The sequence below is a fragment of the Anarhichas minor genome, unplaced genomic scaffold (assembly GCF_050575085.1).
Source record: "Anarhichas minor isolate MPS153535 unplaced genomic scaffold, ASM5057508v1 ptg000041l, whole genome shotgun sequence".
Classification (NCBI taxonomy): domain Eukaryota; kingdom Metazoa; phylum Chordata; class Actinopteri; order Perciformes; family Anarhichadidae; genus Anarhichas; species Anarhichas minor.
The window spans coordinates 5,311,227-5,334,729 of record NW_027466487.1 but is presented as its reverse complement, the minus strand read 5'-3'; the positions used below and the strand labels follow the sequence as shown (position 1 = coordinate 5,334,729).

The 23,503-nt window shown below is 42.4% G+C and overlaps 1 protein-coding gene across 1 annotated transcript; it reads left to right on the top strand.

Moving 5' to 3' along the window:
* The first annotated feature begins 5,249 nt into the window (after nt 1–5,249).
* On the top strand, nt 5,250–22,339 carry pitpnc1b (phosphatidylinositol transfer protein cytoplasmic 1b). Its single transcript, XM_076109130.1, has 10 exons — nt 5,250–5,914; nt 9,773–9,921; nt 11,901–11,989; nt 12,231–12,238; nt 12,392–12,463; nt 14,505–14,597; nt 18,198–18,353; nt 19,307–19,370; nt 19,547–19,630; nt 21,153–22,339. The coding sequence occupies exons 1-10, from the start codon at nt 5,867–5,869 to the stop codon at nt 21,308–21,310; spliced, it is 921 nt and encodes a 306-aa protein (XP_075965245.1). The 5' UTR covers nt 5,250–5,866; the 3' UTR covers nt 21,311–22,339.
* Nucleotides 22,340–23,503: the final 1,164 nt, after the last annotated feature.

The window sequence follows — 23,503 nt, the reverse complement described above, 5'->3', positions numbered from 1 at the left end:
CACATAAGAGACAGCCACACAAACATACAAACATACAAAGACACATTACACATCACAACACACAGAGATGTTAGCACAACAACCAGCCTCCTTTTTGTCTGCTTCGCAGTTGTATCTGGCGGCGTTCGTGCTTTGAGACACTCCATAAACAAGGGACAATAATGGAATGTGCACTTTCTCTTTCTCTCACTGTTATTTTTCTCTCCTCTTGTCTCTCCTTTTTTGCCAGGCTAAAGTCTGACCTAAATACTTCAGGTTCATGATGATTGGACCAAAACAGAGATCAGATGCGTCCAGCGGGCTTGTCGTGATAGTGGAGGGAAAGGAGGGAGGCTGAGGATCCGGACGCACTCGCAGAGAAATGCTGCTACTTACCACACTTCATAACTACACGAAGTACATAAACCAGTCAAAACGTATCCGCACTGACCGCTGAATTCCTCATCTTAAATCTCGCTCAAAGTCTTACCTTTCACCCGGCCGTGAGATGAAAAAGCTGCAGCGTGTCAACTCTGCGCCCCTCCACCAAGCCACCGTTAGTCCAGGCCCTGGAGGGAGGGGTCCATCATTCACACGCTCGGAGGGGACACCACAGAACCTTTGACCTTGGCTTGTGACCACATCTTGAGATTGGAGAGCCAGTAATGCAGCAATGGCAGGGAGCCCACCAGTTAATAATCTGCTTCTTCCCTTTGTCCAGCTACAGATCCGTACTGCTCACCACCATCGCAGCACTGACACATAGCCACACGCACACACACACACACACACACACACACATTGTCTTTCTATCAAACACATGCACGCGTATGAACACAATCAGAGCCGGAAACATAGAGGTCAAAGAACGCCTCACCAGTTTTTTAAGTGCACCCATTCATTTTTCATTTGATGATGTGAGGGGATGTGATAGGTGTAAGCACCGTGATGAAGTCCCCTCCAATTCCATCACCGCCTGCTCCTCCATCCTGCAGGACATGAAATAAGGACGAGCAGCTTTGACCAGAAGCAGAGTTTCAAAATGTTTCACTCAGGTGGAAGTAAAGCACTGCCTCCTCAGCTGAATTTGGTGTCATTGAAAAGATGAAGGTGAAGAAGGATTGATCACAGCTTTAAAATCACAGCAATGTTGGCAAGAATATTTTATATATTCATCTTTGAAACTTTGGAAAATTCTGTAACCATTTACATTTTCAGCTTTAAGTTTATTGAAAATTCAACGTTTCTGTCAAAGACTAACCCGATCTTTAACAAAACTCCATTTTCTTCTGTTGCAAAGATCATGAGTACACTCAAGAGTACTGGGGTGCCCTGAGGGGTCAAGGTGCCAAACAGGAACTACGAGTAGGGCTATCTTACCCTGATCAGGGAAAACACATTTGAATGCGTTTAAAAGAGCGCATCGCTATCTGAACGCAGTCAGCGAAACCACATTTGGAGAAACTGTGATCCGATCTGAGCAGGATGTAAATGCAGCTTTACCACATTCTTGATTTAAATAAAATCCACCCACCAGGTTAAATGGTCACCTGACTCTGACTCTCCCTGCTAACATGCAAGCTATACCCACCAAAAGCAACAAGCAGCAGTATATAGCAAGTCCGTCAGCGACGCCTGACTAATTTGCATTTCGAGATTGGATCAAAGTGCAGCCAGAATCAAGACAACGAGAACGCTTATTAATGCCAGGTCCCGATGGTCATGTGATCATCCAGATAGTGTTTCCAGATGAAGATCACATGTTTACCAGCATGTTTATAAGCAGCGGCTTGGTTGCATCTTTTTCCTCCTCTCTCTCCACTCATTTCGTGTCATCTCTCTACTGTCACAGCTAATTAATTAAGATTACAGACATTTCAAAATAGTGTTTCTCTGAATTCTTCAGTAACAGCTAGTTCCACCTCTGACTTTGATCTTTTACAGAAGGCACAGTGTAAATCTACAGTAGACATGCATTTCATCTTTTAATCAATCAACAAACTAATCTTTTGATCAGCTCCATAATTTGCAGGATCAGTGATCCGAGAGCCCTGCCAATTCTCACCGTGGTTACTAATGAACAGCCCTCAAACCACAATTACATTTTCAATCAATGACTCGACCAACTGCTGAACACACATCTAAATCACCACCAATCATCCTTTAAACAGAGGCGATGCGTGTGCTGTCAGAGCTCTGCGTGCGTGGAGTCCAGGGAAAATGGAGGCAGAGAAGAGAGAAGCACACCTCAGCTCTCTCAAGTGGCTTCCCTTCTCTAAACACTGATCTGATAAGATAGGAGCAAACCCCGCCAGGAATTTGTTTTCACCGCTCTTTCACTGCGGAGCGGATGATAGCGAAGACATGTGGAGAGCCACTTTGGCCCTAAAGGAGGAATTAAAATCATTTTCCCAGCAAAAAAAACCCACAAACACCTACTAAGATCTGGCGTTTGTCTTTTGTGGGAAAGGATACAATCAGCATTCATTCTCAGGACATTATGACTTGTTGCAGTAGTCACAGGAATGTCATCGGCTCCAGCTCAGATCGGCAGTGATGGAGACATGACACTCGGTTTGATGCTATGTGACGCATGAATATATAATAAATCTAATTTACAGGGATTTGGTTATTACAATTTATTAAAGCAAAAAACATACAATTACTATGCCTTCCTCAAAGTCACCAGACAACAGAGACTTTACCTCGCTGATCGTCAAAACTCACTTCATTCAAAACCGAAAGAAACAAATAAAAAAACTCATCAAAGTCTTCTTTGTTACTCTTTCCACTATGTCAACGATCACAACAATCAGAGAAACTGAATAAGTAACAGATATAACAAAGAGGTAACCACCGTATTATTGTCACTGTTTACTCATGGAGTTTTTAGGGCTGTACCGAAAGTCTTTTTTAAAAATTCTATTGAGGTTCTCATAACGAAACTTCAAATGTCTGTCATCATATGATGTCATATCCTTAAAAAGATAAGAAAAATATGATTGTGTGTTACTGTGGCAATATGAATGTGTGTTGCCGTTAGATTGCTGCTAGACCGGCCTCCTAATACGAGCCTCCCTTTTTGTCCGTGCAGGGCCGAGATCCTTCTTGTGGCACTGGCACCTCTGCGGCACTCTGTGGCACTTCAGTGGCACACTGTGGCACTCAGCTGCAAGCGTCAGCTGTGGCAGGCGAGCGGTACTAGTTCGCACCCGTCAAGAAGCGGCGGAGCTGAGGGGGCGGAGCCACATTTCCTGAGACATTTCCTGAGAACACACATTGTTGTTACAACAGGTCAGCTTCCATAAATCAGTTTTATGATTTTAGTTGAGTCACCGGAGCCACCCGTTCTCTGTATGCATCCTTAGAGTAATTATGTTGTACTTTTTTGTTTCTCATTGGCACACCCTCTGGCACCCTGAGGCACCCTCTGGCAGCTTGTGGCACCTACTGACATACATATACATATAAGCAGAGGAAGAGTGAAGATATTTTCAGACATATATTTTTGGATTGGACATTTTATGGGTTTTAATTTTAATTTTTTATTTTTTATATATATACTTTTAAATGATAATAAAACGGATGATTTATTTTCATTATTTTAGCCGATTGTTTTAAATGACTATAAAAGTAATAATTTGGAAAGAGTGTATTATGTTCCCTTTTGTTGCAAAACCAGCAAAATCATACTTAAATAAAATGAATGAGAAACAAAAAAGTACAACGTAATTACTCTAAGGATGCATACAGAGAACGGGTGGCTCCGGTGACTCAACTATAATCATAAAACTGATTTACGGAAGCTGACCTGTTGTAACAACAATGTGTGTTCTCACGAAATGTCTCAGGAAATGTGGCTCCGCCCCCTCAGCTCCGCCGCTTCCTGACGGGTGCGAACTAGTACCGCTCGCCTGCCACAGCTGTCGCTGAAGTGCCACAGAGTGCCACAGACTGCCGCTGAGTGCCACAGACTGCCGCTGAGTGCCACAGAGTGCCACAGACTGCCGCTGAGTGCCACAGAGTGCCACAGAGTGCCGCTGAGTGCCACAGAGTGCCACAGACTGCCGCTGAAGTGCCACAGACTGCCGCTGAGTGCCACAGAGTGCCACAGACTGCCGCTGAGTGCCACAGAGTGCCGCAGAGTGCCGCTGAGTGCCACAGAGTGCCACAGAGGTGCCAGTGCCACAAGAAGGATCTCGCTGTCTCTCTTTTGTCCTGCAAACGGGAGAGCAGTTCTTTAAATGTTTTTGAAAGGCTTGTGCCAACAAATGTGGATTGACGGTGAATATTTTGTCGGATAAAAACCATGTCGTGAATTTGGAAATGATTACATCTATCTTTTTTTCAAAACTGTTGGACTGAAGACAGACAATTACAGATACGAGAACTGAGCGCTGCGAGAGAGTTGGTGGAAGGTGGATTGCACACAATGTTTCTGTAAGCTCATAATAACGGTAATTTGTATGTCAACGTTATGAATGAAGCTTCAAACTCAACTCTATCTGTTATCCGGCGCGTAAGAGACGTTGAACATGACACACCAGAAAAGAAAACCGAAATGCATCGATAGACTGTTTTAGCAGGTTTTCCCATGTTTAAGAATTCTGTATGTACGTGATCATTTTGGTAGAATAAAGGGTATAAGAATCAAGGGTTGGTTATTTGACTCTTGGCCGCCGTCAGACTGACCCGGAGAGGACAAACATCTGCTTCTCTTATTTGATGAGGAGGCAACAAAATGTGCTCGGCAGCCACAGTCAGCTCTCGCTCACACAAAAGGAGAGCGGTGCCGTGACTCAAGGACGGACACGGGCGAGAAATTCTGACTGCTTCGATTCCTCTACTCATTGACTAAACACGGATTCAATTAAACCCGGCTCAATGTCGTGAGGTAATACAATGTAAGCGAGCCTGGCGCTGTGCTTAATGGAAGCTCTCATGGCTCTGGTAATATTTAATCCGACGGCCCACCCTAACTACCCCTGTGTGTCAAGCGTGGGGGTCCTGTCTGAGGAATATGCCTCAAATTCAAAGACTGATGTCAACAAACAATGTTACTTATTGTTGCCATGACAGAGAATGATGATAGAGTGTGTTGGTGATGACAACAGTGTAGGCGACAGAGAGAAAAGAACAGATAAATATCAGAGAGAGTGAGAAAGGGAGAAGGGGGGAGGTGACACAGGTGAGGAGGTAGTAAAGTACAGTGGGCGGAGAGTGGATAGTATGGGAGGGAGAGAAAGGAAAAGAGATAAGGAGGGAATAGACGGAGGAATTTGTGAGGAACTGAAAGCAGCGGAGGGCAGTTGAGGGGAAAGGCAAGAGCGCTCAGCAGACACCAAAAGGTTACGCTTAAGAAGTCTGAGGAGGAATTAAACGAAGCACAGAGAGGCAGAGAAGGAAAAGAACAGGTAGAGTTGGTTGTCTTTCAATCTTACCTCGCAGCTAATTACCACTTTCTTACTGTGGTGAAAGAAAGCAAACAGAAGCTAAGTGAGAAAAAAAAAAAAACTGCAAACAGAAAAGGGCAGCTGAAGGCAGGAGAAGAGAAAGCAGAAGCAGCAAGAAAAGGAGGGAGAGACGGCAGTTAGAAAGTCAGGGTCCACGAGATTAATTGAGGAAGAGAAACAAAACAGGAGAGACGAGGCTGCAAGGAGCGAGCGAGAGAGGGAATAAGTGAGAAACCAGCAGACACTCATTGACAGAGAGGACTGGACTAAACTCAATGGATTACTGACATCAGCAAAACAAAGGAAGGAGAGCGTCAGAAAAGAGGTCACTGTGGTCCAGCAGCAGCGTGGCTCGCCTGAGCCTGCCTACTATGCAACCAAGACAGCTGAGATAGACAGACTCAAGCACAGACAGTCCTCTCTGTAACAGCACCATGTTGATGAAAGAGTACCGCATATGCATGCCACTGACTGTGGATGAGGTAAGCGTGTTTGTCTTTCCCACACTCACACACGTGTGCGCGCGCGCACACACACACACACACACACACACACACACACACACACACACACACACACACACACACACACACACGCAATCCTCCCACGACTTTATATTGAAAGGACAAGAGAGGGTTTTATTTCTAACGTGCAAAGTGTTGTTTTCACTTGTAATCTTGAAAGTGTTAATGTGCTGATAAGGAATGTGCCAACGGAGCACACAGACCTCCTGCGGCTCTGTGGGAGCTTTGGCACGCTGGGGTAGAGAGGAATGATCAGCACCGACGGGCTCGGCCAAACCGATGGAGCCAAAGCAACAGCACCTGGCCGCCAGCATCATAGCGCTGCTGTTGTGTCCGAATTACCTCCCCATCTGTCTGCTTCTCGACTTCCCTCGCTTGCTTTAGCACACCTAGCAGCTCAAAAACTAGTTGGACCGGTCTACGGTTTTACAAGAACTTAAGTTAAACAAAGGCCTGCGGGTTTATCAACAAGGGAGATCCCGCTAAGAGAGAAAAGGTGGACAGACGAAGGGAGTTATGCGCCAAAGTGCCCTTCAGAAGAAACGTCCTTATCGCCTCCTATACCGCCCCCCCGTCCCCGTCCCCCCCACACACAATGACAGTGACAAATAGCAGTCCAAAATAGGATTTACAGTATCACTTCAGGGCACACAGGAACTCCAGCTGGCAGCAAATCCTCTTTCGCCTGAATGTAATGTAAGTTTAAGTGCAGCTTATTTGAGGCAGTATCAAATCGTGACAGTTACCTCAGTCCAAGCCTTTTACAATGTCCTAACCCTTGCTTCATTTTTTAGAAGGGAACGCTGCTGATTTTCAGGTGTGAAATATCCAGAAGTACTTCTGTAACACAATGCAGCTCAGCGTGTGTTAAGGAATGTTCACTTTTGTGTTCTGCTGTTGGAAAAATTGACAGGTGGCGGCTGCATTTCAGGTGGGTTAGTGGAGTTGCACAGAAGCAACTGCCAAATAAATCCCATGATCCAACCTGTCCGAGATTTTGGGCAAATCTACAGCTGAGCCATACTCTTTCCATACTCACACAATACATTACAAATATTTAGATAAGGTTGTGGCATTGTCAGTAGACAGATCCTGGGTTACATAACAATTTCAAGTCTTTGCTCTTAGTATTTAATCACTGGAAAAGTTGCCATGAGCTTTACTTTAATCTTAAATTCTTTCATGTTCAGTGCCCGTCACACTGGCACTATCTGCAGAGTTCCCGCCCCGCAATGATGAGCTATATTTACACTCAGGAATTTATGACGAATTCACAGCTTGTAAACTATCCATGCCTTTTTTTTTTTTTTTTGAAATACAGCAGGAGGAAAATACATGCCAAGTGCCGTCAATAGACGAGTCTGTCAACACATAAATCATCACCGCCAGTCAGATAATAAAAATGATTTAAGGACAGATAGGTCTTTTCAACTTCCTGCTAAGATTAGTTTCCTAAAAAGAGAAGAGATTCACAACCTGTGAGGGAGGAGCACATTGCTCTGCAGTCTGTTAGTCTTAAAAACTGTGTATAAACTCCCATCGCTGGGATTAATTAAGTCCCATGGATACCTAATAAGTAAATATTGAATGTTGACATTCCACCTGTAATTGGAACAAGAAGGAGTGCCACGTTGATGTCAACAGAGGACATTGAAGGATAGAAAACTGAGATCCGCCCACCTCTTTCTCTCTCTTAAAATAATGCTTTAGTGCCACGCAAATATAGGGCAACTAAATGAATTACATTACAGTGGCCACAGCAGAACAGTTTACTTGTTTGCAGTATAATTTAATTGCTTTTTCATGCGAACTTTCACCAAGTGCTCTGCAATTAAAAAGCGAACCCAATGCTGTCCATAGAAACAATGTTGAGGAGGAAAAGACAGATAGCAGCATCAGTGCAGAAACTGAAGTATCATTGTGGAAATTGTTGAAAAGGACACCCTGAATCTGTCAGGTTGGGCTCGTGGAGGAGGCCGCTCCAGATGCCCAAAGGTCTCGTCCTCTTTAGACTCACTAACAGAAAACACTCCCGCCTCATCAGCATCGAGCACAAACTGGGGGCTGCAGCAGAGAACAAAGTCTTACTCCCCCTCTTTAATTCACACTCCCATGCATTCACCCTCACTGGCCAAATTACATTTTGATGTCAGATATGGTAACTTGAGGGAAATCTTATACACAGCAAAATACTATTTAAAAAATGAAAGCACAAATAACAAAGCGTGCCGTAAACAGCAGTAAGTGCCTGTCGAGAATAAATGAGACTCAGCAACTATGGCTGAACCTGCTGCCAGGAGATTTTTCTGTCTTCACTCCCACCAGCTACTTCCTCTTAGTGGCTGATGGTTATTATAATTTCCTCAATGGAGTGTGCAGTTCATTGATTAGTAGTGGTATTACTGTATTGATTGGTTATTGAAGTCAATACAATTCCTTATTACCTTGTGGCCACCAATGAGTAAACATTTCTTTCATCTTTCAATTTAAATCCTTCAGAAATGTCAAGTCATTTTATTTGTTTAGCCTAAAATCAAAAAATTGCCTCAAAGGGCTTGAAAATCATATGTCACGCTATATCCTTTAAGTAGAGATGAATTACAGAATGCAAACCCTATTAGTTCACATGCACAGTCATATTGTGCCTATTTTACAACATTTGCATTTTTTAAACAAAATACATTCATCTTTCCCTCCCTCCAAAATAAGAGCTTACGCAACTTTTAGCGAGAAGGGAGGTGTGTGTGGAGCCACAGTCCTCTGGAGCTCCGTATCGCACTTCATTATAATCAAATGCAAAGGATTTGGTTTAAATCCCTCTTGTAACTGTACACCGTTCAACTATTTAGTTTCACTGGGGAATACGTCACAGTCATACTTAGAGAACTGGTACTAATAAGATGGGGGTATTGTACAGCTTTTAACACCAGGGTATTGTGATACCTTTCTAGTATCGGTACACCGTGCAACATGACCCCCTTCGAGTTTCTCCCTTTGCAAAGGTGCACCATATTTTTCTCGCGAGCCAATCAGAGCAGACTTGGCTTTTTTGGAGTAGGGCTTAAAGAGACAGATCCTAAAATTGAGCATTTCAGACAGAGGGTGACTGCAAGTACAGTCAGTATGAGAAAAATGTGTGTTTTGGGATCTTAAAGCTTGCAAATCTTTCTAATAGAAACCCAAAATACAGACCTGCAAATGAGCATGATATGCCCCCTTTAATCACTCTGTTTTTATTAAGAAAAACTCCTGATAGACTTTTGATTGGGGGGGGGGGGGGGGGGGGGGGGGGGGGACTTCGGGAGGAGCAACATGGAACAGACAGACATGCAATGGATCTATGTACATAGAAGAGAGAAATAACAATGAAATAAAGTTGTGTACAAGCTTCTGAAGTTAAATTAAGACTATAAAACTGCTGTGACCACAGTAAAGATCAGCATTCCTCCTGTAATGTCAGTGAACAGCAATATTAGGGCCCTATGATTACCACACAATCTCTTTTATTACCAATGAATTCAACTTTACATTTATAAGAGGAAAAGCGGTGCGAGTCCCTTCAAATGTTTTATAGTATTATTTTAATCTATAAACCTGCTGAATAAAGTTTTCTTGTTGCATCAACAAACACGTAATGAATGAAATAAACACTGCACTCAAATGTTGTCTATTTGGATGGCTTTTGATGATTTTGCTTTGTGCTTCACGTTTTCTCACCACAGTTTCTTATCTTTCTCTCTCTCTCTCTCTCTTTTTTCACCCCATCCCCATCCTCACCTCCATGCACCTCATCCTAAACCTCTCCTCGGGCTCCAGTACAGGATTGGCCAGCTGTACATGATCAGCAAGCACAGCTGCGAGCAGAGTGGTGGGGGAGAAGGGGTGGAAGTGGTGAAGAATGAGTCAGATACTCACCCCCAGCACGGCCCCGGACAGCTGACAGAGAAGCGAATCTACCTCAGCAGGTAGAGTGCACCTCAATCGCGTTGCTGTACTAATGAGGCACTAAAACTAATAACTGGTGATTTGCAGTCGGAGCCTTATATGGTCGAGTTGTCAGCTCTGTCATTATGATAACTGATTGTGTTTGCTCTTTGATCCCTCACTTCACTGCAAAGCTTTACGCTCTATAGATCCACATTGCAGGTATCACTACTGACAAGCAATAAAACATCATTTCAACACAGTAACACCAACACTGGAGTGTAACCTGCCCACATCCAAAGTCCAAGTACTTGCTGCCTGGAACAAGTCGAGGCCTATACTGTGTGGTTACAGTAGACCTGTTATTGTGCCGTGAGCTCATCTTACAGTTAACGCTTCAAGTGTCCTAACGTACAGACTTTCAGCTGAGAAAAACACATCATCCTGATGGTCATAGAAACATATCTCTGTTGGCAGTTTGAGACATCAGAGGCTGGTCACACACAAAACACAAACTTTTGAATAGAAGTTCATATATTTAAGTGGGGGTGACACTTTACTTTAACACCATCTTAAGCATTTATATACAGTGTATAAACACATAATGTTTTTTTAGCACACTATAATTTATTTGTAATTAGATATACGGACATTTTAAGCGTTTTTTGAAGGAACATTTCGGGCCAGCAGCCGGTAAGCTTAGCAGAAAACGGGGTTAACAGCTAGCCGGGCTCTGTCCAAATGTAACAAAGCCCACCTACCAGCACTTCTAAAGCTTGCTAAATAACATATCATATCATGTCATATCTCACTTAGAAAGAAATGTCACGTTTTTTTTCTATTAATATGAAAACAAAAACAAACCTTCAAACAATTGTATTTATTGAAGTTTCTGGCCAAAAACGAAATTTAACAAGATAACATTGGAAGACATTATGATCATGTTATAATTTACCTTTGCCCAATTCTAATGTTTACTGAATAGAGCTTGAAAGCGTCAATATGTGACTCAATGTAACCTCCGTTACGTAGTTGTTAGCTTAAATACTAAACCTAGCAGAGCTGTGCTGCCCATAGACTGTATATGGCTGCCCACCACCTTGTAACATGCCGCTCGCAGCCAGTGAAACATGCAGTCGAACGAGGTGAGAGGCAGGACTACATAAACATACATTGTTGTTGCTCTCAGCCACATGCAGAGGTGTGTACTACACGGGTGTGTTACTAAACACTTAAATATGTCTGTATATCTAATTACAACTGTATAATAACTGTATAATATAATATACAAACTCTAAATGAGGGGTGTTAAAATAAGTGTTGAGCTTTGCTTCCCGTTACAGTCATCAAAGTAAACAAGGAAGTATGTGAGCGATGCAGGCGCTGTGCATGAATCCATTGTTCATGTTATTGTGCAGAAAGGAAGTGTTACGTTTGGGTTGTGCTCAGGGTGACAGTCCATTAATCAACGAACTGTGATAACTGTGAAACCTCAGACTGAAAAACAACCTGGATTCTCTTTTAACTCTAAATTCAGTCCCTAACCCTAAACTAACCTCACTCATTACCCTAATGTAACCTCAACTCTTATTCTAATCACCAGTACGAACCCAAGGCCTAATCCTAAAATAAACTCTTACAGAAGTAAAGAAATGTTCTCACTGTGGAGGATTGTCCTAATCTTTCTGTGCTTGTGGGACATTTGCTCCTCATAAGTAAAGATATGCTGGAACACACACACACACACAAGTACAGTAAGTGCAAAATGTATTTTACTTCAATCATGCTCTGACATGTGACGTAAAAGCTACAGTGACAATTCCTCAGCAGAGGTGTAATTGGGAATGAGTCATAAAGGGAATGCTGTGGTGAGAGTAGCCTGCAGGTAATCTGGCTGGAAATGGGCCAGAAACCACTTAGGATTTCTCTGTCCCCTTCCATAATCTCTATCTCTATCTCGTACTATTCCCCTCTTTCACTCTCTGACTACGATCCTTCTTTCTTCCCTTTTTGCATTCAGTAAACTTCCGTCCTGGGCGAAAACATTTGTCCCGCGATTCTTCTATGTGACAGAAAAGGCCTGGAACTTCTACCCGTACACCATTACAGGTGTGTTTTTGTGTTCGAGCGCCTTTGTTTATCTTAAACATCAAGTTACTTTCACTTCGATGCATTATACAAAAAAACGTATTTACTTTTAACAGCTGGTTCCATCAAATATTCATCACGATGTATGCATGTATTCCCCCGTGGTAACATGCATGTGTGTGAGAGCAATTGCGTGCTCATGCATGTATGAGTAACTAATGCTGTTTCTCCCTTTCCATATTGAACGTCCCTGGTGCTGCAGAGTACTCAGTAAGTATTCTCACACATCATTTAGTGTACATGAATAAACAGAGCTCATCTCTTTCCAGTATCAGTGGATCTAATCTGCAGCCTGTTTCCACTCTCTCTATCTCTGCCCTCAACCCTTTTTTCCTCCATTTTTACCTCTTGTCACCCCCGTAGGTATCAATCCTCCCCAAGTTCAGCATCCGCATTGAGACGAGATTCGAGAACAACAACGGCGATAACAGCAATGTGAGTATGAGAGGGAGCGAGAGGTGAGAAAGATAGAGTGATTATGGGAGAGGGGGAGGAGAAAGACAAGGGGGAAGGGGAGAAATTGCTATTTTCTCTGCAACACGAAGAAAATGTTCATCACATTGATGTGCCCATTACAAGGAACACAAGCAAAGCACAAAATGCAGTATTGGCAGATCTATTAACCAGACATGCAGCGGTGGTGAGCACGGCTGCCATGCTGCATTTTGTCCAAGACGAATAAACACACACACACACACAGAAATTCAGTGACAACTGCAACTCTGTCTGGCCATTAAATTTGCGCTCTGTAATCAGGGAAAGAGTCGAGGAACAAGAACCAACGTGTCCAAAAATGGAGATCTACAGCTCTGCTTGTGGAGAAAAATGTGGCGAATCTTGTTTCATGTCACACAGTTACAGGTTACATAAGTTTATTCCAAACAAACACGAATTCATAGAGTCGTGCATGATTTATGCACATCATTAAATAAGCCAAGTTCTGTACTGAAGAACAAATTGTAGGTAATTTTACTTTGAGTAATTTCTTTTCTTGCTACTTATATGGCGTCTATACCACTATATTTCAATAGAAAATGTTGTACTTTGTATTCTACTATATTTGACAGTTGGAGTTACTTCTTTACAAATTAGTTATTATACACAAAAGAAGTAAAGGGCTTATAAAATATGATACTTAGTTACAGATTAAACCACCCAAAGGTTTATCAAATTAGAGCTACAATATTTAGTCTATTTTGATAACCTTTTACGCCCCTTTTTAACATTTCATGTTTCCAGGTTCTCAAATGTGAGGACTTTTTTCAGTTTCTTTTTCTGCATATTTAGTATTAATACTTCTGATACTTTAACTACATTTTCCTGGTCTTACATGCATACTTTTAAAAGGTGCAATATATGACATTCAGAGCATTATTGTGCTCGCAAACAACTGTTTGCTATGTAAAGATATAGCGGGGTAATGTCTACCTGTGCAGAGAATGATGCTGATCTCCCTCTGTGTAAGCCGAGCTTTTCCTAGCTTTGTTGACGTAGCCGGGCCGGCAGCGTATGCATTTAGTGCATGTTCGTGCATGTGAGCATGCCCCACTGGCGAACTCATGGCCACTGCACTGTGCCCACTGACGGCTTTGTTGCGGAAGCGTAGCCCTCACCCTTGGATTCCCCCTCAGGTGAACATTGTTAGCACTTTTGCCGTAGTCTGCACGGTCAGCAGCACTGTTAGCTGCAAGCTGCCGACGCAAGATGCTTAGAATCCCGTATAGCACTTTTAAGTAACATTTTCAGCGCAAGACTTTTACTCGTAATGGGAGTATTTTTACAGTGTGCCATTAGTACTTTTACAGTGCAGAGGCTTTCTATATCTATCTATCTCTGCAGTGATTATCTAAAGAAAACAGAGAGGCAATGACGAGGAAACCGTGAGAGCGTCATGCCCTGAGCACATTGTGAAAAGCAACACAAAACAACCGGCTGATGTAACTCATTCCATGGGAGGGAGCAAGACCTCGGGTAGACACAGACCAACAACAGCACCACAGGAGCACAGCGGGCTTTTATCTAACAGCAGGTTTTCCTTATTTGTTAGTTTTCAACTGTGCAATGAAGAACTTCAGCAAGGCATTAGAACACATTTTAACCAAGGTCAGAAAAAAGAGCAGCCCCCCTCTCTCCATTGCATTCCTCATTTTCTCTCAAGGAAAAGTGTATTCTGCTCTCATAATTCTTCTTCTTCCCCCTCTTTTACTATCTCTCATATGTCCTTGCCCCCCCCTCCTCCTCTGTCTGTTCACTCCCATTTGCTCCATTGTGATTTGCTCCAAGGGCCTCAGGGTGGGATATAGTGAGGAGAGTTATGGTGTGTGACCTCAGTTTTCTACACAGTTACTCATCTACTCTCATCCACCCTCTCCACTGAGTGAGTGACTGTATGCGTGTGAGAGATCGGGTGGAGTGTGTGTATGAGTGTCTCCTCCCATTATACTGTATCTGACCTCCCCCATCTGTCTGGATGCAGGTGTTTGGGGACACGCCAACCCCAGCAGAGAATGTGAGTTTCCTGGATATCCTGAGTGACCCCATCCCTGAAAAGCACTACAAAGAGTCAGAAGTACGTACTGTTCTGTTACATGCACACAAACATGAATGCGCAGCCACATAAAGGGAAAAACGAATTACTATGTGCAAAAAAAACCTATATTGATCACAATAAAGGGAACCTATCATTCTAATTTTCTGGTCCATACTTGCATTTAGGGTGTCGGCTAGAAAACATTTACATGCTTTTAATGTTCAAGAAAAACTTTATTTCTCCAAAACTGTCTGGCTGAATATACCTTTATTTACCCTCTGTCTTAAAGACGTTTTAGCTCATCTCTTTAAGCCCTCCACCCCCAGTCTGCTCTTATTGGTCTGCGTTTCCGGGCCTTTCGCTTCAGTGCCTGTCGCTGTCTTGACAGCGGCCCAAGAGCCAAGGACTCACTGTGTGTGTGTCAACTACACAGAGTTTAGCTGGACATCTATCTTGAACTATAACCAAAGCAGTTTCTTAACCAAAAACGTGACGCGGCACACGTTCCAGCAAGAATCTGATCCTAAATCGGGGAGAAATTCACAACACCTGCAACCAAGATCACAGGATTTCCTGACATTTCCTCTGGTAAATAATGCTGTTTATATCTCTCTGTCACATCATGTTAAATTAATATTTATGCATAAACTCTGTAAACCGTAAATATACACGGGTATCTTTTCGGGTACATTTCTGAGAAATGACCAACAGCTCAGAGAAAAAAATAAAGAGATAAGGAAGAACATTGGGTCACTGTTTAGCCAGAAGAAGATGAAGAAGAAGAAAACATTTACAGTGAGGAGACACAGAGGTAACATGTTAGCATGTAGCTACATGTAGCAGAGTATGAAATGCAAACACAATGACACCCTGGTTGTGGTGGTGGAAAGTACAATATGAAACAAGTCATGTGATCATTTCCAGTAAAAAGATACCTGGTAAACATGAGAGGGTAAAGTAAATGTTTGGTTATTACTGTAGGGGCTGTCAACATTTGTTCACACGGTGTCTGACCAGTTGAACTTGCTTGATGACGCACCAACATGCAGGAATTGACTTTGTCCTGCACCTTGCCAACAAAACTGAAAGTGAAATTACTGATTTCATATAAAAACTGCTCAATAACTATACAGTATCAGCAGTTACTGAGAGCTATTTAGATCTTTTCACTCAGTTTTTGCTATATTTGTGCAGTGAAATATTTGTCAAAGCTGCAGATTATCAATTTGAAACACCTTCAAAATACTGTAGAGAATATTTTATAATTCATATTGTCATCTGTCAACATTTTTTACCCTTCTACACGCATGAAATCAGATTATTTACCTGTTAAAACAATGAAATTGCATAAAGCCTCTGTGAAATAACCTGTTTTCATCTAAGATCCATATTTCTAAATTTAAAAATGACATAAACCCTTGTTAAAAATATAGCCTGTATACTAACGTTGTGTCAGCTGGTAATGGAACCCTCAGGTCAGTGGTCAACCTGACACGAGACTTTTCTGATGCTGCTTCTCCTCTGATGGTTTCTCATTCTGTGGGGAGAGTTTGGTGGGTTCAGGAACACCTCATCAAACAGGAGCTTCTGGGCCGAGCATCAGTTCACTCAGATAACCTGTAAATCATGTCAGGTTCAGTATTAGATAATATTGTAATGTAGTAATATCAAAGGTGATTGCACTAGGCACGCTACACACTAGAGCTTTAGTCTTTAGAAATGATGCTGTGTTTGCTATGAACAACTTGTTAGTCCTTATAAAATAACAGTGTTGGTAAAACAAGTTGCAAAAACTTACATATTCTGTTACAGCCCTTCATTGTTACTTGCAGAGCATTTTTTTACTACAGAACAAGGCAATAGTGGTTTAAATACCTTAAGTCTCACATGAAAAAACAATGGAATCCACAAAGTCTTCAATTCTGCCTTTCTTTCCTCCCCCTCCCCCATTGTTCCCTGTTATCAAGCAAACCCACTTACCATGATTGCTTGTAATCTGCAAGCAATCAGGTAACGTTTTTGGTGGTTGGTGACATTAATCTTTGGCGGTTGTGAAAAAAAAAAAAAAACTGTATTCACAAGCCATTTGATCTGATTATCAATACAAGACAAACATTTAAGAGAAATAAGGTTACTTACAGTTTGCACTTCTGTCTTGTCAACGCTGCCATTTTCTAGATGGAAAAGCCTCGCCTTTTAACATCAGCCTCGCCGAAAATCACACTGTTGTTGAGGAAAGAGTTAGCATTGGACGGTTATTGGCCCAAAACTGAATCCGATATTGTCAGGTGTTATCTTCTTCAGGAAATGCTAACAAATTTAACTTTCCTTCACACAAAACTTAAAGAGTAGTCCTGAGCAGAGCACCATCCTTCGTGGGTGGCCTGTGCCTGGAGCAGATGACGATATAGAGAAATCTGTGACGAACTGCATCAACTTTTTGCGAAAGTAAAATAAAAACTGCCGGAAGCCTGAGGTTTTTGCTCTTAGGGCTTACTTTTACATATGTTTACCTCATCACTTTAAACAATGGCCACGTTTAATATTCAGTAACATTACATATATGACAGAAAATACAGAAAAGCATAAAAGATCCCCTTTAAAGGAATAGTTCTGCATTTTTTGGAAATAGGCTTAGTATTACCAGAGGAGATTGATACCACTCTCATGTGTTTGTATCAAGCACATAGCATAGTTTAGCATTAAGACTGGAAGTGGGGAAAGAAGCCAGACCGGTTCTGATAAATGTTTTTTTAAATACACCCAACAGCACCTCTAAGGCTCTCTAACATGTTGCACTTTGTGAGTTTAATTCACATCAAACAGTGATGTAAAAACGTCAAATTGTGTTTTTTACGTGCAGTTACATCGGTTCAGGGCACAAATGAAAACAGTCAAGAGAGCGCAAATGTGGTTCCAAAATTGGTTTCAAGTGCATTGCATTCCATTTGGCTGAGGAGCTCAACTTATGTTGTTGCAAAATGGTAACGTTAGTAATGTTAAGCGAGTAGTCCCAGAGAGCCATCGTCAATAACATTATACAAGCGGACTTATGGCAAGAAAGCAAATAAGCATATTGACCAAAATGTAGAACTTCTCTCCATAAAATATGTATTTATAAAGGCAAATAAATGCCATTTTTTGTTATTTACTTTGATTTACTGGCTTGAGTCTTTGCTTCTGAAAGAGCATAAAATTGGTGACACACCCGCACTCGTCTTTGAAATCTTCACTCCCTCCCTGCCACGGTTTTACACTTCTTCACTCCCTTCAGGTCTTTAGAGAGAAAGGTCAATTCACAGTCATGGGTACACGGAAGCATGCAGAGGAGCACATGTCAACACAGATGTATGCAGGCACAAACACACATGCATGCACACACAAACCAAAAAAAGCACAACACACTAAACTCATCGATTAAGTGACACGGTGAAAACGTAAAACCACAAACACTTTCGTAATGTGTGTTATCACACTTTCCTCCTCTGGGCTCTGTTCAACAACAATCTGCTTGCATCTCCACACACATAACACACACACACACACACACACATAGTTTCCCCCCGAAGACACCTCACAGGGCCAAAGTTTCTGCAGACTCAGCAAATAACGTATAGACCCACTGTTTACTCTGTGCAGGATCTGAGTCACTGGCAGTCAAGTAAAACTGGCCGAGGGCCTCTGGAGATAGGCTGGAGAGACAACCAGAAGCCCATTATGTGCTCCTATAAGAGGGTGCAATGCAGCTTCGAGGTGTACGGCTTCCAGACCAGGACTGAGGAGTTCATACACAGAGTGAGTTGTTTTTTTTCATCATGCCTTTTCCCTGTGCTGATGTACAGAGGGTTGGATCAAGACACGATATGCAATTAATGTTACGAGCCCATATAGGTGTAATACAAGGTGCCAAAATTAGAATTTATAGCTAATTGGATTTAATAAAGTGCTGCGCTTCATTCAAGCATTGATTTCTACATGTTGGAGTCTTTATACAGCTACAGTAAAAAATGGTGATCCTACACCATCCGGATTGGTTATTTGTAACTCAAATGTGCCATGTGTCGCATTTTGACACAAACAAATCATTATGACGTTCATTTACAAACATTAGTATAATTACCAAGACCATCGCCACGACGGCTCCCAGTGGACCTCAGTTTTATGTAATACAATATTAGATCAGATTTATTGGAAAAATCGCTCTATTGTTTTATACAACAAGAAAGAGTAAGAGTACCTCTGTTCTTCGTGGCGTGAACAAAGCAAAGGTTCTCAGAGGTTCTCACAGAGGAAGCTGGTGTAACAAGTTCAAGAGCTGATATTTTTAAAATCCCTTTCGATCCGACACATGTATCCTACACAATGAAGCAAAGTAATTAAACTAGAAAGAAAAACTGAAAGCACTAACAACAAAACTAGAAACGCCTAGTTTCCACTGTTATTACTGCACACAAAGGGCTTTGACGGGAATGTGGTTTCAGTTACAGGCAAGCGCAAATAAAACTGCTGAGATATGTTTCTATTTATCTAAGATAAGTTCTCCCTTATCCTAATCTTGATCTAATTATTTTTAAAGTAGTGACATAAAGTAATCACTATCATTCTTGACAATGACGTACTTTAACATACTGCTGAATGTAGCATTCCAGATCCATATACCTGCACAATTCTAAATTCAGATTACGATGTAGCCTTTTTATTTACATTTCCTTTTTCCTGCCACGTGTTTGTTTTTGATATTATTTCAGAACATCCGGGACATTCTTCTGATTGGCCACAGGCAAGCAGTAACATGGACAGACGAATGGCACGGTGGGTCACAATGTAACAATTTAGATGTTACAGACACAACATGAAACTCAACAGAACAAAGCAGTTGTACTTAGTTGTATTCTTAGATGTACACCCTGTGAAATGTAATACACATTACACTCTGTGCTGATGCTGTGTGTGTGTGTGTGTGTGTGTGTATTTTGCTTTCCCCACAGGACTGAATTTTGAGGAGGTGAGAGAGTACGAGCAAGCAATGCAAGAGAAGACCAACACTAAAGTCAAATCCAGTCAGAACACAGGTGAGGTTGCAGCTCCTGACCTGCACTGTACAGAAATATCACAGAGGATTGGGAGGGAAGACAGAAGGGGGGAGTAAGGGAGAGGAGAGCGAATACAGCTGGATGTGACACCAGCGAAGGTACAGAGAGAGACGAGTAGTATGTGAAAAGAGCAGTAAGTTTGAAATGCATAATTGTGCTGCACGGTTATTATTTATGCATTTCATTTCAGCTAAATAAGCAGCGGCTACAGAAGGAGTTGTAGAGGAATTACAGAGAGCGAAAAACAAACTGTTCAGATCACTAGGAATTTACAATAAATCTAACGGGTAATTTGTATTTATTTAGCCCACCATGTTAACCATCGCTGTCAACCGACTACAAAATAGTATGAATGAACTGAGGCTGGTTGCGCCAGTAGTGCCTTAGCTGTGCCCTACAAGTACCCAGATGGCTGGTGCACATCTGTGGGAGAGAAAAAAAAACGAAGAGGGAAGAGCAGTCAGCAGGCATTTCACTACACATGGAGCAGTGAGGAGGGAGAGACGAGAGGGTGTATGCCCAGAAAAGGACGACAGAACGACAGATGTCAGGGGGGGGAAAGAGTGAATGCTGGCTCATGAAGTGATAATGCCACTGCATCCGTCTGATAAACAGCGTAATGCAGCCACCTGCTGAACTGGTCTGTGTCTGGGCCTATGTGTGCCTGTTGTGGGTGCATATGTGTATGTGTGTGTTTTTGTGTGTGCGTGTGTGTGTGTGTGTGTGTATGTGGTCACCCTGCCCCCTGCTGGTTAGTCTAGTGAACCTCAGCTGGATGTGAGAGATATCAAAGGTAGAATTCCCAGTATGGCCTGTAGCTTTTTGCTGCCTGTGCTCGCTCTGTGTGTGTGTGTGTGTGTGTGTGTGTGTGTGTGTGTGTGTGTGTGTGTGTGTGTGTGTGTGTGTGTGTGTGTGTGTGATGATGAGAGACATCAAGCTGCAACAAATCTGCAGTCATTGCTCAACCTGCTGCAGCTCGCTGCACCGCCATGACTCCCTACAGGCCAAACGATGCCACTGTGTTTTTATCCGCACAGCCCAAATTATACTTTTCATTTCATTCATCTACCACAATAAAAGTAAATGGATGTCATTTACACTAGAGTCTAATATAAAGTCGGGAGTGTGGGTCGAATACCAATAAGGGATTTAACTAATGAGAATCTAAGTGAACGACACAGATCTTGAGTATACTTAAATAAATTGAAAACTCAAACAGTTGTCCTTCTGTTTCTCTTCTTCTCAGTGTCTCTTTTGCTTTTCTTCCTCTTTTATCTCTGTACTGTTGATCCTTTCATGTCATGTGTATCTAATTCTCTCTCCATCTCTCAATTTCAATTTGCTTTAATGGCATAACGTGAAAAGCATCTCGATGTCAAGGCAAATGGAGGAGAATGGAGGATAAAGGAAACAGGAACAATTTACAAACTCTCTCTCTCTCTCCCTCTCTCTCCCTCTCTCTCTCCCTCTCTCTCCCTCTCCCTCTCTCTCTCCCTCTCAGGCTCACCGACTGCCTCACGTCCTGTGTTCTCTCGCTCCATCTCAGTGACGGACGAGCGTTCCCTGAAGAAGATGGGAGTGACGACTGTGGCCATGTCTGACCCCTCTGTCTCCTCTGTGCCCCACAGTCCCATGCGCCTCTACTCCAACCCTGAATGACGCCTTACACAATTCAGACAATTCAGTTTCAGGGGTTGATGTACTGGACAACGTATCATATAATCGTAAAACACTCCGATTTTTGTGCAGATTAAACAAGTGAGATATAACCTGTTAATAAATAATCTTTAGATGCAGTGGCAGGCAGATTTTAGATCCATTAGACAGAGACGTCTAGCTGTTTTACCCTGTTTCCAGTCTTAGTGCTAAGCTAAGCAAAGCTAAGCTAGCTGGCTGCATATTTACAGTACATATATGAGAGCAGTATAGATCTTCATATCTAATTCTCCAGCAGAGAGCAAAATAATGCATGTTTCCTGCAAGACCACCGAAGAAATATGCATCTATTCTTATGCACATGTAGTTGCGCTCTTCACTGCATGTTAAAACCGCACAAACGCAGAAGAACACACACACATTATGTGCCTATTTAAAAACAATTTTTACTGTTGCAAACAAAAATCCTACCAGTGTCTCGGACAACCTGTAAACTTGGTGCATTCCAGTGCTTTTTGTCAGTTCATCAGCAATAGTGGAGCTCAGCGACCACCAGCAGTGCTCTCCGATTGTTCCCTAACCCCCTCCCAGCAGCCTACAGACAGATGCATAAGGAGTTTAATAGAGTGGATCTAATGAGAGAGAAGAAGAGAACGGAGGAGGCTGCTATAGATCTGTTCCCCTCTCCACCTCAGCCAATAGGCCACACCAGGTGTATTGACGGAGAGCAGTGAGGCGTCGTATTGGTTCCTTGATCACTTAGCTGAGCACTGCAGATTGGTCAAACCAGGGCTAAACTTCAACTATGAGTCAATAATATGACCATTTATAAGACTATTAGCTTAATTATCTTATGTACATTTAGAGGGGAATGGGTTTTCAGCTTAAGGGATCAACGATGAAATGTGTCTGCTGTCCTTATTTGTTAAACCTTTTAGTTTGAAGAAGCATCAAGTGGAAGATATATGTGGAAATTACACTGTACAGTCTTTTGTAATGGATTGTTTACTAATAAATACAATTTATATCCAATGAGGTAATCAAGTAGTATCCTGATGTCTGCCTAGATAAGCAAAAAAAAAAAAATGGACTCACTGCACACATTATCAGCCATGTTTAATCAACATTGACCTGTAAAGATGGACCAGCTGCTCTCACATCATAGCACTCACATATAATCTACTCACCAAGTTCACACTTGTGTGCCATGTGGAACCGGCAGCTTATGGCATTTTTCTCTCTCTGCAAGACAACGGAGAGGAGAACAATGAATGTTTAACAGATGCAGGGTTGTGGGTTGGGCGTGTGTGCATGTCCGTCATCACTGTATCTCTTCATTGTTCAAGACTTCGGGACAAAAGCCCAGGCTTGTCCCGAAGTTCCTGTGACTGACAGACATGGCAGCTTGCTTCAAATGGGGCACTAAATAGCTCACATTATGGGGCTCATTATGGCTTCTTTTATCCATACAAATCAAGAGCCAGCATGACAATTTGTTATTAACTTCCCGACAAAAGGGTTCGCAAGACGTGCATTCGCGTACACACACAAATACATAAATAAATGCACGCAAAACTCTTTCTCTCAATGCGTCTATTTTACAGAAACTGCAGGAGGCTGATATGAAAGAGCAAGTGCTCAACACAGCCAAGAGTGTTCACAAGTGCTGCAGAGGGAGCCCAGACTGCTGGCTGCACTGCATTAACATTACCCCTTTCTCTTTTACTTCTTTGTCTCTCCCATTAAATGTTCTCTCTCATTAATGCAGTCTCCACTATTCTGCCTCTCCTTTCTCTCTCCAGCCTCCTCCTCCTTCATTCTCCCTCTCTTATTCTTGAAATCTCCCTTGCTCTCGTTCCTCTTTATCCGTGTGCCCTGATCTTCGGTCCTCAAGAGGGCCTCTAAAGAAGATATAATGTTCATTATATGGAAATGTTCCCCAATGGTACATTATCATAGATCCTGACCCTGTAGCGCTGAATCATCCTGCTATTCCCAGTTCGCCCGTCAGACCCCACAAATAGCACGGTAAAGGAAAGACGGGACGCTCTCCGGAGGCGCAACCAGCCGCCTGGCATCGCTGGCACTGTACAATCACTTTCATGTAAAACCTTGAGCTGGACACCTATGGGTTCAGAAAGAGAGGAACGAGGTACAAAGGAAAGACAACGAGGGAAAGTAAGGAAAAGGAGATCA

What these genes read in the sequence shown, in the direction of transcription:
- pitpnc1b (XM_076109130.1), top strand. Translation starts at nt 5,867, where the DNA reads ATGTTGATGAAAGAGTACCGCATATGCATGCCACTGACTGTGGATGAG. An exon ending in TGCCACTGACTGTGGATGAG is followed by an intron (nt 5,915 to 9,772) that starts GTAAGCGTGTTT and finishes CTCGGGCTCCAG; the next exon opens with TACAGGATTGGCCAGCTGTA. An exon ending in AAGCGAATCTACCTCAGCAG is followed by an intron (nt 9,922 to 11,900) that starts GTAGAGTGCACC and finishes TTTTGCATTCAG; the next exon opens with TAAACTTCCGTCCTGGGCGA.